General features: G+C 35.6%; 1 protein-coding gene across 6 annotated transcripts in view; it reads right to left on the bottom strand.

Moving 5' to 3' along the window:
* Positions 1-3,399: 3,399 nt before the first annotated feature.
* The window catches only part of LOC131149222 (uncharacterized), a 56,545-nt gene continuing 44,038 nt past the window's right edge, over positions 3,400-15,906 (bottom strand). For 2 of the 6 annotated variants that reach the window (XR_009135174.1, XR_009135176.1), the window contains exons 5-7: positions 8,992-9,081; positions 3,917-4,168; positions 3,400-3,694 (exon numbers count right to left, since the gene is read on the bottom strand). Coding sequence is in view for 2 of the 6 variants with exons in the window: in XM_058099478.1 (XP_057955461.1) it covers positions 3,972-4,168; positions 8,992-9,081 (287 nt within the window). In the remaining 4 variants the exon portion in view is untranslated. Of the gene's footprint in view, positions 4,169-8,991; positions 9,082-15,906 lie in introns of all 6 variants that reach the window. The other 4 variants (XR_009135173.1, XR_009135175.1, XM_058099478.1 and 1 more) reach the window with 2 other exon arrangements.

Genomic DNA, 15,906 nt, shown 5'->3' with positions numbered 1-15,906 from the left:
GTAAACATCCTAATTTGTTCGAAGGTCATATATTACAAAAAATTAAAAGAAAATTTCATTATTTCTTAATATAAGAAAAAGAAAAATACAAAAAATAAAAAATAAAAAAGGAAAATTTGAAGTTCTTCATGTTGGCACCTGCACACACACACACACACACACAAAATTCAAATTCAAATTAGAAAAATCATAATTTAAAATTGATTTAGCTACTTAATTTTGATTGAATAAATTTAAATTTTGTTAATCAAATTTAAGTTAGCAAATTAGATTTAATCTTGATTTGTTGATTTGAATTAGATTAGTTGATTAGATTACTCCTTGAGTCCTATAAATAGGAGCCTAAGAAAAGCAACAAGGGGACATGGAAAAAGAATACAAGAAGAGAAAAGGAGGAAAAAAGCGTTTCGTGTTAAGAAAGAGAAAAGAAAAAAAAAGTGTTTTTTTCTTGAAAATTTAGGATTTGAGGTGTCTGCACCATCAGCTTATGCTAGACAATTGGATGGTGATTTCTCGTCCGATTGAGCTGATATTTTGATAGGTGGTGCCTAACTCATCCTTCTTCACTTTGGACAATCCAATTGGCATTTGGAGCTCGGAAACGCTGATTTTGGGGCTTGGACAATAGCCTCATTACAACAACTGTTTCAGCAACAGCAACTTGGGCAGTCAGCTTGATCTAAACGATCGGGTGGTAATTTCTAGTCCGATTGTGCTGAACTATTTACAAGTTGTATATAACTCACCCTTCTTAATTCTGATCGGCTAGATTGTTATTTGGAGCTTTTAAATTGTGATTATGTGTCTTGGATATCAGTCTCATGGCAGCAGCAGCTTTAGGATTGGAAGTGCCTACGCAGTCCTCTTGATCCATAAAATCGAATGGTGATTTCTCATTTGATTGATCTGAAATTTTTACAGGTTGTGTTTGACTCGTCCTTCTTAATTTTGATGGTTAGATTTTTATTTCAAGCTTTGAAACTTTTATTTTTTGGTTTGGACAACAGCCTCATTGCAGCAACAGCAGCTTCAGGATTAGAGGTATCTGCATAGTCAGATTGATCTAGACAATCAGATGGTCATTTCTCGTCCGATAAAACGAAAATTCTTATGAGTTGTTCATGACGTATCCTTCCTAATTTTGATCAGTCAGCTTGAGTTTTGTAACTTCGATTTTCTAACTCGAATAACAGCCTCATTGCAGCAACACTTTCACATAAAAAAAAAGTCTTTAAAAATCCTATAAATTTTTAAAATAAAATGAAGGCCCCAGAGAGTGACACGTGTCATGGTGACACATATCAAGGTGACGTCGTGCTAACATCACCCTACTACAGTACTTTTAAAAATAATATGAAAAATAAAAAATAAAAAGAACAAAAATGCCACGTGTCACATTTGTGAGTGGACATGTAGCACCCGCTCGTTTAACACGGTTCATTTTAAATGAACCAGTTGACACAGTTCACCATTTTTTTATTTATTAATTTATTTTATTTATATATTATTTTAGTTAATGTTTTTAGTTAGTTTTAATTTTTGAAAAATAGAGAAAAAGAGCAAAAAATTACAAAAAAAAATTAGGAAAAATAGAGAAAAGTTTTGGAAAAATATTTTTGAAAGTCAAGGAAAATATTTAGAGTCATTTTGATTTGAAATTTTTAAAAAAAAATCAAAAATCAAAAAAAAGATCTTAAAAATCCCACGAAATTTTAGAAAAATATTGAGAAATTTCATACAATGTATACAAAGATTTTGAAAAATTTGGAAATGTTTTCAAAGATTATTTTTGATGATTTTACTTGTTTTTTGTGTGAGTGTATCCCGATGATTTCAAAAAGGGTAAAAAGGTATTTCAGACATCACATGTATCAGCCCCGAGGGGGGTTTATCTAACAAGAGCAATGTTGACATGTGGTAGTATAAAACATCCAAAAAAGTTGAATAGTCTCAAAATTAGACACTAAGACACTTAGCAACAAATAGAGTATATAGTTCAAGTCACAATTCATTTTGAGACCAAAATAGTGCCTAAATTAAGAACACAACGTCTAAATGATGCACGACAAGTTCCAACATCAATGTTGGATCAAAACGGATGTGCAGAAACTCACTACACCCCCCAAAAGAAAAAGAGCCAACCGTTTCACAACTAGACGCTTTGCAATGAATGAGCTTAATATATTTCAACAAATATACATTAAGCATATATATATATATATATATAGGACAAGTTTCAGCATTTCTATGGGGTTTAAATGGAGGTAATGACACAAAATGACCCAGTGATTTTCAAACTAGACACCTCGCAGTGAATGCTCTTATGGGGCCTATTTAGCTATTTATGTTTATGCTTGTTCCTCAACCCACATTGTAAATTAGTTTATCACTAAGGGTTGGCTATCAGTGCCTGTGCCATTGCTTAATTCTCTCTTGGTTAAATGGTAGGAGCAAGTGTCCTTCAAGAAATTGACAGTATCCTCTTGGAAGTTTGGCTAGTAGTATCCTTTATATATAGCATTGTAGGCCAGAGACCACCCTTCCCTCAACTAGTTCCCACATTTGCCTTCATGTATATGACGAAAAACATACCGAACTTCCTCCATAGAACTTCCTCCATAGATAGACACGAGAGAAAACGCAGTGCGTAAGATCACCTTGAGTGGTCTTCTCCCCAAGAGAGTATTGTGTTGCTCCGTGTAACGCTCTTCATCCAATCAGATTTTTAAATTTAAATCTATGTTTCTAATAGAATAAAGGTAATTAATCAACTCAGTTGTTTAAGTTTTGGTTCACATTTAATATAGTGAGTTGTACAATTTCAAAGACAATAATCATAAGTAAATACACAGCTTTGAGCAGAATGTGAGAAAGGGAATCATATTTAGTTTGTAGCTGAATCCCCAAATTTGTTGGTTAAAAAGTATTAACTCCCGTTGAAACCAAATAGTAATAAAATGAGAATCACAACTTGATTCTCAATTTAGTCCACAAACCAAATATCACATTTTTCTTTAAAAAACAAAAAACAAATTCTAATATAAATTATTAATTTAGTAAAATTATTTTCTAAGAAAAACAAAATTTTAAGGAAAGAACATCTTAATGCAAAGAATACATATGGGAAGGGCCACTGACATAACTATGCAGTGAAAATTCCGGCCCTGCATTTTAGCACAAATTTTGACCTTGGATTTGAATGTATGAATTTGAACAGAGTACAAAATTATATACTAAATTTCTCCAAAATCCACAAATACAAATCCAAATGCAAATTACACTCAAATACTACCAAACTTCTTTTGAAAATAAAAATTTTAAAACCTTCTCACCAGTCCCTGCCTATAATTGCTCTTCTGCGCACTTAACTAAAAGACAGGAACAAAAGAAAGCAAGGTGGGGGGAACGATCTTTCTCATGCAAATAACTGGAAAAATATCTTGGTGGTGAATTATGAACAAGACAATTTAGTAAATTAATAAAGAAAAATATAAATAAGACAATAGTTTTGTTTCTTTTCTCTTGCATTATATATGGTTTCCCTTTCTATATGTGTGTGTGTGTGTGTGTGTGTGTGTGTGTAAATAAGGCCAATGCATCCGAAAGAACAGCTGCAACCCATTCATTCCATTGTAAAGCACTTGCTGGGGGCGTTGGCACTACGGTGTTCCTCAGGCATCCAGGGCTCCTCCTGCTGCATGCACTTCAACAAACTCTTTTATCATGATGTCTGTATTTCTGTTTCTGAGAATAAACATCTGTGCTAAGGCAATTATGCTACAAAAGACTTGGTGGAATACCATCTATTTGAGAAAATAATTGAGGAAATTATATGAAAATGTATTGAGTGAGAGAGATTATAGAGGCACTGAACCATCCACATGGTCATGCACCTGGTGACCAAATGCTTGCTTACGTTTAGTGGGTCGCTTTTTTCTTGAATATGACATGTCATAAATCAAAATCTTGGTTTAATCATCAGCACCCCAAGCATCTTCCCTCATATTTTGCCTCGTAACGATGCGTTTCCTTCTGGCTTCCTCCTGTTTCCACAATTCTTCTCTAGCCCCCAAGCTTGCCGAGGGCAACTTTAATCCCATTCCCTGTGCAATCAGCCTCCTTGCAGTTCTCACTGATGTCTCTGGTCTTGGTCGAGGAGGCTCCAAATCTGAAAATAAAATAACACAAGCCTCAGGTTTCAACAAATTCTTCCTTTTTTTAAGCAACAATTTCAGTCATAGGAAAAGATCTACATTTTCTATTTCTAACTTCTAAAAACTTACAAAACACCACCTTATTATCAAGAAAACTTAGAAAATAACTACATAATTTTCTGGAAATTTAGAAATGAAAAATGAAAATTATTAGCAACTAAGCATGCCCCCATTTACGCCAATGAATTTTCACTCAGAAGATTAAAATAAGCTTGACTACTTAAACTTCAAATAACAGTAACTTCACAGAGCACAATATAATCAAATCTTGCAATATATGCATAATAATTATTTAAGAGCACATGCTCGGTAATTCTCATAATTATTGAGGATCTTCGTGGTTTCTCAGTAGGGAATTTTGATCAAGCAGCAAACAAGAGAATAATTGGCAACTCACAAGGGATAGAACAATCTAAGGTGCATCCAAAGGGATTAGATGGTTTTTATCGGAAGGTCCTCTGGGCCATTATAAGGAAGGAAAGACTTGGCCTCGAAGAGTCAGTTGGGGGCCATTCACAAAACCAATCCTTTTAAACATTCCTAGTGAGCTTAAACACCAACCATACACCATTTTGACACAACATTCTTTTACCTATTACTTCACTAAGCTCCAGGCACTCATCACCTTTCTGGAAAATTCACAACCTTTCCTGATCAGTATACAACATTTAATAGTATTAACCCCTCGGGTAAAATGCCAACCCTGCCACTAAAGACCACCTACATCACCTGGGAGATCTTTAGCTCATCCTTACATAAGAGCTTCTCTCTCTAGATTCCCTATAAAGAGTAGCCCGCTACCAATTCATAAAGCCTGCTATGGGGCTGCCACAAGGTTGCTACGACCATAAAAGCTAATTTTTTGTTCTTCAAATCTTCTCTTTTCAGTTTCTATCTTGTTCAAGTTGTCAGTAATTGTTTTCACGGTAACATTTTTATAATGACTCGAATTAATCACAGAGTTTGGTGTATATTTTATTGGCCCTAGAGTCGAGTCTAGAGGGGAGGTGAATAGGCTCTTTTGCATATTTTCTCTTTTCTCTACAAAATATAAATCTTGGCAAGATACAAGCAATTATATCACAATATGTAAAATGTAAATCATGCACAAAACATAAAATAAAAGAGTAGGGAAGAAAAGCTCGACAAACAATTTTAACGTGATTCAACCTCTTGCCTACGTCCATGCCTTGAGACACACTCAAGAATTCCTCAATCCACTATAAGTCTCCTTCACCGGCGGAAAAGCCTTAACAAACATGAACAAATCTCTATCGCTCACCAAGAGCCGCAAGGTTCACCAAGAACCTTCACACAGGAACCAATCCCTTTCGCTCACCAAGAGCCGCAAGGTTTACCAAGAATCCTTACAATTCGGTTCACCAAGAACCTTCAATCACGGTTCACTAAGAACCCTTCGCAACTCGGTTCACCAAGAACCCTTTGCAACAAGAAGATGAATTACAAACAAATCTCTTTGAATAAGCGGATATTTAATACAACACAAACCTCACACAAATCTCTCAAGTAATGAATCAACACAAGATTAGAGAGCAAGAGAGAGATTGAGCACAAAAATTATGAACTAAAATGTAGTGTGCTTGGGAATGATAATCACTAAATGTTAATCACTAAGAATCACATTTAAACAAGTCTTTGGATTTGTATTTATAGGCAAAGGGGCGAGCTAGCCATTTTATGGCCGTTGGGGGTCTAATATAAAAAACCATTTTGAAAACTAGCCGTTTTTCATCCGTTGGGTGTTTAGTTTCTATCTCAAACTGTCGACGGTTTTAAAATTTTTCCCTGAAAGTCTTCAACATGAAAGTAGTGGGATTTTTCCTTACCTTTCCGTAGATACCAAGATCACCTTTTTTGGAGTCTTCTAACAAAAATTATGCTCCAAATACTGAAGGGCGTTCAGGAAATTTGAGAGGTGCATAAATGAAGTTTTAAACCCAGTCAAGACCAAGTGTTTAAAATATTATAACACTAATATGATTTAAAACTTGTCCCATATATAAATAAATTTGAGTAAAGGATATTTTTATAAAACTATTGTTTTGACTTTGAAAACTCATAAATACTGAACTTATGACTCGGTGATATCCTATGTACTCTTACGAACTAGTATGCACATGCAATTTGCTCAATTCTTGCCAAATAAACTTGCTCAAATCAGAACTACAAGAGTTGCAATAAACACTACCCATTATACATATGACTTTACATTTGCTTTGATGGTTGTACTTGAATCCTTTCAAGTGATTGTACTCTTGATCTTTGCCTATTTGATTATCCACCGGATCTTTGCCTATGAGAATGTTCTCTTGATCTTTGCACTAAAACTCGAATCTGTGTGATTTCGCCACTTATACCTGCCACAACTTAGTATGCAAAGATTTGTTTAACTTAGAACCACTAATGGGCTGTTATCATCAAAATACGACAATTAGGATCATGTAACCACCAGCCTAACATATTTATTAAACTTTCAAGATCGTAACTAATAAAATAATGGAAATTATCCCTCAGGATAGCCCTGCAGTAAAAGCAAGCTGCGTAAGGTGAATCGTCAACTGAGGTATAATTCCATGCAAGATCAAACTTGTCTAAGTGGGCATCCATTTTTTAGGGTTGCCGTGCTAGGTCTTCCGAAGGCAGCCAGCCAATTTATGCTTAGGCCGCTCTTCTATCAAACAACAACAACAATAATAATAAAATAATAACTAGTGTATGTATCACATTTACAAGTTATAGGAGCCTCATAGATTATGGCGTGCACTATATTCTATTTCTTCAATTTATTTGAGATCTACCACATGTTTATCTTATCATGTTACATGATCTACTCATCAACTTGTTTTATATGATTAAGTAATGATCATTACATGTTTATAGTCATGAAATAATGAAATAGCATTTCAAAATCAATATAAGACTTATTTTCCTAACTACTGTTAGTAGGTTGAACCAAGGGATCCAATATAGATTGAAAATCTTATTAACAAGGCTAGGGGATTAAAACATGCAAATCTACCAATATACAGGGCTGCTCATGATGAACAAAATTCACTACTGTTACTCCCTCTTTCTGTTACACCTATTACCATTGCATTGCCATACTCGCTACACTATCTAAAACCATGATTCCTAACTTACCTACCACATGATATTTGAGATTCCCAAAGATCACCCAATGTTTCCAATCTTTCTCAGCCCCTATCTACTTCCCATATGATCCCATCATTTGTTATATACCAGATGCAACAAGATCAGGTTGCATCTGCCACTACCAAATGATATTGATTTTAAAAGTTGCAGGTTAACAAATTTATCTTTTATCAAGGTTCTCGTCGACTTGTCTCTTTTATCAAGGCTCTTGATTTGTCCTGTCTAGATCGGGTTTCCACTCTATGTGGCTCTATTTACATAGGGTTTCTATTGCCTACATACCATACTCTTCCAATGAAGTCTATATGCATATAATCCATCATTAGTTTTTGTCAAAACTCTGAAGATATTGCATATAATCCATCATTAGTTTTTGTCAAAACTCTGAAGATATTGTAAGGATTGAGAGGACCACTATCCTCCTAGGTACCCCCATCTGATGCTTGGATAAGGGACAAGAGCACTGCAATTGGACCTTTTCTTTCTTTCTTTTTGGGTCAGTTGGGAGGCCTACCGAACCTATGCTACACAAAAGCAGGTAGCACATCTGGCAATGCAAACCTCTCCTACCCCTATTCAAAGTTTGCTCCTGGACCTCCATCTAGGGCTGCAAAGAGTTTTGCAACGTTCAAGCTTACCTATTAAACTTTAATGAAGCTGGAACTTACTAAACATATTTGTTCAAGATTCTCTATTAAAAAATTAACTACACAAGATCAGCCAAGGCCAAGTTCTACAATATTCATGCTGCTTTCTTACATTTCTAACCCAAATTGAGACTAAACTGAGCTTAAATCAAGCTTAAGCATACAAGCTCAAGCTCGTTTACTAAAAAAGCCAACAAAGATCAAGTTCATAATTGAGCTTTTCTGTTCATTTAATAAAATAATAATAATAATTGCACAAATTTACTGAGCAGAAATATACAGCCATTTTTATAAAAATAATAATAATAATTATATAAAACTACCAAAATCTAATAGTATAAGAAAAAAGAAAGTTTCTAACTTTCCATTTGATGCCTCATTACCCTTCTGTACCATATAATGAACCTATTCGATTGTTTAAAACAAATACACTTACATCATATGTTAAACCAAACATAAATATTGTTAATAAATATGTCTATGGAATTTTAAAAACAGGGTTTAAAGATGTTCATGAACATGTTCTTAAGGCTTGTTCTCAATCTCAACCAAGTGGGAGCTTTAGCATCTTCAAGCTTCAATATTAAAAGAACTCAAATTTATGTTCAAGCTAAATTCTGAGTTGTTCATGAATGTTTGACCCTGAGCCCATCTAAAATAGGTTTAGTCTAAAGTAGTAATCTAATCACTACCTGAACTCCCTAAATGATCTTCTCGTAGTCTTTCATTTCTTAGTCCAAATACATTGCAAAGTCATCTTTAACTAATAATCAATGCAAGTAATATGATCACTGCTGAAATATTTCAAATACACTTTCATACAGAGAATCAGTGGGTAATGCTCTTCAGTAACACAAGTAACATTGTATCTGCAGCTCTTGGTCCTCAAATTTAATATAATGTGATGTGCAGTTTCACCTGAGTTCTGAAGTATGGGATGAGAAAATAGAATTTACCTCTTGTTGGAATTGAGCTCAGAAGGGTATCATTCTCATCAAGTATACGTACTGTGAATGGGCAATGAACACAGCTATAGGCCTCACATGCTGCATTAGATAATTTAAGCTCGTAAATCAATTAAGCACAAATTCGAAACATTATAATATAATACAAATACAAATCAGGAAGAAACTACTGGATTAAAAGGGAAAAAAAATACACATGTATAAATCTGCCTATATTGAGAAATTAAACAATGAAAAGAACATTTCTTATCTCTGTTGACCTAATAGGTCATACCCAGTTTTGATAATGACAAATACTCTTGGTACTGATGTTTGTACTAAGACTTGCATGCAGGTTCACCTTACGCATATATTCGAATTGAAAGACATATCATGATGGTATACAGTGATCAAGCAAAAGAATGAAGATATTTGTGCTGTATTTCTAATTATTTATCCATTTTTCTTCATTCTGGGATGTAAAGTTAATTATGAACAGTACACCAATGGCTTGTAATAATTTGCACAATGCATGATAGGTAGGTATGCTCAAATCGACCCTAGTTAGACTTTAGCTACCTACACATAGTGCACTAAGTCCCCAACATCACTTCATATATCAGGGAAGTTAACTGAAGCAAAATTGGACTTAATTGAAAATCTTGTGAGAGGTTAGGCAACCAAACCGTGGACAAGTCAACATGTTGACTTGTGTTCGGCAGACCGAACCATTTTTGAACATATCTTCCTTGGTCGATCGAACCCCTGTTAGAGTATTTTTCCGGGCTCCCGAACCTTTGCGTTCAAAATGGCTTTAGGCGACCGAACCTGTGAGTTCGGTTAACCGAATTGTAGACCGGGCACCGAACTGCGGTCTTTTTGAGGAATCGCCTCTGTTCGGCTAACCAAAGTATCCTTCAGGCGACTGAACCTCAAAAACAAATGTTTGGCATTGAGTCTATTCAGGCATCCGAATCTCGGACCAGGCACCCAAAAGCTCTCAGGTTGAATTAATTTTTACCGTAGTTAAAATAGTTAAATGGGGTCATTTTCTTTAAACAGATTTAAAACTTTTCTAATAATTCCCATTAGGTCCCCAACGGTCATAAATCTGCCCTTACCTATATATACTTGTTCATTTGCAAAAATTAGCAAGGATTAGCAAGATCATTAAGGCCAAAATTCTCTCAAATTCAAAAATCATTGTATAGCCTATACTACTCTGATACACTCATACACTCCATTTTCCTTGATCATTCAAGTGTTTTGAGTATATTTAGTGTGTTTGTGTTTCATTCTAATTTGCTCATACTCTCATTTGTTGTATTGATTCATTGATTTTTATTGAGAGTAAAGCATTAAGTTCTCCCATTGATTTTACTTAATAAATCTTGTGTAAGAAGACTTAGAGGCTTATGGTTCTTGCATTGTCATTGCAAGTTACCTTAGCCTATACTTTTTGTGTGCAAAAATCATTTTCAAGCTTGCATTCAAACATCCCTTGTGCTTAGTATATTGAGAACATCTTGTTGAAGCTATTTGAATCATCTTACTAGCATTTTTTGAAACCTTGATCTGATATTGTGATATTCAAATATTATGTTTCAAATCTTGCTCTGATATACACTCTAGATCTTGATTGATTATTCTTACTTGATTGAGTGTTTAGCACACATATTTAAGTACTGAGCATATTTATATATCATTTGTGCTTGCATTATTACTTGAGCTATACGGGTGTACATATCTGCTTTTGAAGAAGCATATTTCCTTCTACACAAAATTTTATACACATTTGTTGTATTCTAGGCGTGAGCCTGAAGAGGGAGACTAACCCTGTGGAATAGTTCCGAATTGGTTTAGACCCTGTTAGGAAAGCTAAGTGCACCATCTTGGTAAGATGTAGGTTGAGGTTAGCCCTGCTAATTGACCTGATTGTAAACGGTGTCGCCCCACCCTTTAAGTGAGCCGTAGTGGAATTCTTGTGCCGGTGTAGCCAAGGTGGAGACGTAGGCAATTTGACCGAACCCCAATAACATATCTAGTGTCAGTTTACTTTCCGCACTTTATTTTCTGCACCTGTATGTTTATGCTTTGATTAAATATCTGTTTGGGATTGAAATCGCTTAGACTACCCCTAGGTTGCGTAATACTGATTGTTGGATTAGATTCTCAGGAGGTAATTTTTTAATCTCCAATTCACCCCCCCCCCCCCCCCCCCTTAGGATTGCATCAAAGCTAACATTTGGTATCAGAGCCTCGTAACTTAGACTTAAACATCATTTAGTAAAAAATCATGATGGCTCATGTTAGTGCATCCCCTTCATGTGAGGGAAGGTTGGTCACACACCCACCAATATTTTGTGATGAAAACTATGCTATATGAAAATTTAAAATGACTATATATGTGAAAGCTTTGAATTGGAGATTTTGAAAAGTCATTGATCAAGGTGATAGTGTGTCTGTTAAATCCATTCATTATTTTGATGTTCCTAAATCTGAATATGAGTTGGATGATAATGATAGGAACTTAGCGCAAGTAAATTTTGATGCTATGAATACCTTACTACATGTTTTAGATTCTAATGTTTTATGTGAGGTTATAGCGTGTAGCAGTGCTAAGGAGATCTGGGATGAACTTAAGAGGTGATATGGAGCATCCATACAAAATAAAGTGATCACTCCTTGTGACTCAAGCCCTACAGATCTTGAAAGAGGTAACCAATGCTTTGTTGCTTTAACTAATAATGAGGTAATCTCTGCTCCTTCTGTTTTAGTAGATAAATCTGGAAATGATTCATGTGCTGATTTAAATGATAGATCTTATTCTAAATCATATGATAGTTCTGATGATGACAACATCTCAACTTATGAAGAATTGCAAATTGAATATGTTAGAATTCATAAGTTACTTGTTAAATCTAATAAGAAATATACTGTTTTGAAAAACAATTATGAAGCATGCATGAAAGAATGTGAATCTAAAGTTCATGCTGAAAGAGAAAATGACCTAAAAATCAAAAGATTAGTGAGCAAGAATGAATCATTAGAAAAGGAAATGACTATTTTGAAATCTAAAGTTTCTAATGATAATAATAAAGATCTTATGATTGGTGAGCTTGAATAGAAAGCAAACAATATGACCAAAGAGTTCATTATATTATAAGATGTTTGCAAGAGTCTTAAAAACTTGAAAATGAAAGAGCTAGAAAATAGAATAGAAGACCAAACTAAGATCATCCACACGTTCACTAGAGGGAAGGACAACATTGATAAGTTGCTAAGATCACAGAGGATGATCTTAGATAGGGAAGGTATAGGATACAACGGAGTCAGAAACAGGAAGAAGAAAAATTTGTATATGGGGTACTTTGTGAGAGAAGTCAAAAATTATGCTAGTACCTCCTCCAGTCCTTATACCAATACCTACTGTGCGTTGTGTAAAAAAAAGAGACATACCAAGTTCGATTGTGCATTTAAAAGGAAAGGGGTTAAAATGAAATAAGTGTGGAGAGTGAAAGTAAGATCCGAACCAAACTTCTCTTGAACCAAATATGTTCCCTAGTGCCCATAAGGTACATTAGGAAGACTCTATAAACCCTAGGTCTCATATTTAAATCATAGAGGATCTTTCCATATGAAAAATGGTCAAAGAAAAAATGTTGACCAAGTTCGGGCTGTCGAACCTTTATGTGCTTTGGCACTTCGGGTGACCGAACTTGAAGTTTGACCAGTACATTGACCATCACTCGGGCAGCAGACCTTCACAGTTCATAATCGTTTGGGCTACCGAACACGATTCAGGTAACCGTACATATTTTCGGTAACCGAATCTGCATTTCAGCCGACCGAACTCTTCAGTTCAAAATGAGTTCGGGCTATCGAGCATTGGTAAACTAAAAAGGCGTTTGAACTTCAGCCAACCGAACCTATGTTCGATCAACCGAACAGACTCAGAGCCCTACGTAATTATTGCAGTTCGGGCGATCAAAGCTCTGTTCAAGCGCCCGAATCGCGCTGTATAAAAATAGTCACCCATGGAAAAAGCTTCATTTTCACTCCATCTTTGAGAGCTCCTCCGGTTTTCATTACTTCTAGCCACTCCATTTTCATTTCTAGTCTAGTGCATTTTAGAAAAACTTCTTCCCACCATGTCTAGAGACCAAAGACGCGTTGCGGCAGGCATTGCACTTGATCAATGGTTTTGTACACCTGAGAGACAGATCAAGTATGATAAAGTTTTCCGCCTCAAGGATCCCATCCTCGGTAAGATACTGGACTTTGAATTCATGCAGACATATTTTAATAATGTGTTAGACATGTTCAGATACGATGGTATGAATTTATAAGTTTCCAGCCTAAGGGGATCTACCCCATACTCGTCAAGTTGTTCTATGCCAACATTGGGCAGGACAACCAGGGCTGCTACTCCAGGGTGTTTGAGACTGACATCCGTTTCGACGACGCATACCTAGCGGAGACGTTTGACATCCAGCGAGGCGACTTCGTTTGTCCTGATTCCACCTCGTCCTGGATTAATGAGCAGGACTTTACGGTGAGCACTTTCGTGAACCTTGTGATGTCGCATCCTGTTGTAGACCTCACACACACACCTAGCTATAGTTCACTAACTTTGGAGGCAAAGGTGGTACACCACCTGATTTCGTATAATATATTGCCGAAGTCGTGATCTAGGGATCACGTGTTGTATTTAGATTGCTTCGTGATGTGGTGTCTATTCATGAGAAAGAAGTTGGATCCCCTTAGGTTGATCATCGGGTGGATGTTCGTAAAGGCTGTAGGAAAAAGGATCATACTGCCATATGGAGGCATCCTATCCAAGCTATTTGTCAGAGAGAGAGTCATGAGGACTCCATATGCAGTATTTAAAGAAGATAAAGAGCACTAACATCTTCTCCTCTACCACTCTGAAATTGATGGGGTACGAGCTCGCAAGTAACATGTGGCTACCTATTATATTCCTCAGAGAGGTCCAGGGGCTCAGGAGGTTCCACAGGAGCAGCCCCATGTGCCATCAAACGCCGAGATCATGGCGGCCATCACTAGTCTTACAGCATCATTTCAGGAGTTTAAGACCTCCATGATAGAGCAGGCATCCTCCTCCTCGGCCAGGCTTAATGCTTTCTATGGCGAGTTTACCGAGTTTCAGTCCGATGTGCAGGCGAACTTTCATATCCTCAGTGAACGCTTGAGAGAGATGAATGATGAGGATATAGGGGAGGATCAGATCGAGATGAGTGGTGATGAGGATGACGATCACGATGATGGTGAGACATAGAGGTGCACCGTGGGGATCGGCTGCTCCATATTCCATTTTTATCTGATCTATCTTATGCTTTATTTACATACACTTACATTTGGTTTGTAATAATTAAAACAACTTTTTATTTTGCTTTTTCGATCGTACACACTCACCACACACATACACAAATACATACAGATACTATCTTGTGGTGATTGTAATTTTGCTTATATTTATATATATCTGATGGTATTTAGGCTTGCATGCTTTTTTTTTATACTTACATGATTATACTATTCAAATGCATGTTTGTGATGAAAGCCTCCTGCATGTCGGATGCAGTGATTGTGTATTGCCTGCTGGTAGATTTAGGTTCTCGCATGCTCAAAACTTGTGAAATACTGTCTGTTTGAGAATCTTCTTGTGCAAGTTAATTTGGGAAATGTCCTATTTATAGACGACATGCTGCTGGATTTTTGGTAGACATCTTCCCAAAAATATTGAAATGTTTTCTAAAATGAAAATGTATGTGCATGAAAAATCTTTTTTTCGGATTTTAAAATGTCTGCACTTAGCTCATTTTAATTTGAATCATCTAGAGATGCTTGTGCATACATATTTAAATGTTTTAAAATTGGCAGGTTTTATGGGATAAATCACATTTTTAGACAAAATGCTGCCAAAATTTTTCAAAATCACTACACATATCATATATCTTTTATAAATGCTAAATGTTTTAAAACCTAAGTTGTGCTTCTAAAACAAACCTTGCATTGTGTTCAAGGTATAAATTTAAAGAAAATGCACATTCTTAGGGGGAGCCATTTTACTTTGAAAAACATACGGCTCTGAGAAAATAAAATGTATTCGGTACTATAATTCTACATCTTTTTGAAATACACTAACAACTGGTATCAATGCGTACATTTGAAAACATTTGGTATCAGTCTCACATATCTTTTCTTGCTTTATATCTTGTGGGAATGCATATTTTTGCTGACAAGTGGAAATAAAAGATGACAGATTAAATATTTAAATCCTTTTGAAAGGATGAGTGAAAACCAAATAAAAATTAATCTTCATCCTTGCATAATCATCACTTGGGAGAAAGTAGGCAAAATTGTAACAACTCATAATTGGTATCTGTTGATGTCCTAAGTCTTGTATGTTGCATGATTATATTATCTCTTTGACTTATGTACTGTTTGAGTTGTTGCATGAAATCTGCTATATACTATTTGTTGTAACTCAAAATAGGTCACTTAGGTACAAAATTATGTTGGGAATGCTCCATTTTTAAACGGCATGCTGCCGAATTTTTTCAGAAATCCTCACTATATATTTTATATCTAAATGATTTCTTTTGCCTTCATGCTATATTTCGTAACCCTTTTTGCTGCTGTCAAAAGGGGAAAAAGAGGCAAAATTGGGTACAACAATGAACAATTTAAATTTAAATTGAGTACATTGAGCTTTAATTCTCTTTATACATATAGTCAGGGGGAGCCTTTCTTGGCTGTACCCACTTTTGCATAAAATATTTGTCATCATCAAAAAGGGAGAGATTGTTGACCTGATAGGTCACACCCATGGTTTTAAATCGCGGTAGCGGGTAGCGTAACGTAACGTAACGGTAACAGGTGTAACGGGAAGCAGGAGTAGTG

This window comes from Malania oleifera, chromosome 2, assembly GCF_029873635.1.
Source record: "Malania oleifera isolate guangnan ecotype guangnan chromosome 2, ASM2987363v1, whole genome shotgun sequence".
NCBI classification, from domain to species: Eukaryota; Viridiplantae; Streptophyta; class Magnoliopsida; order Santalales; family Ximeniaceae; genus Malania; species Malania oleifera.
This window is presented reverse-complemented; position numbering and strand designations above follow the sequence as displayed.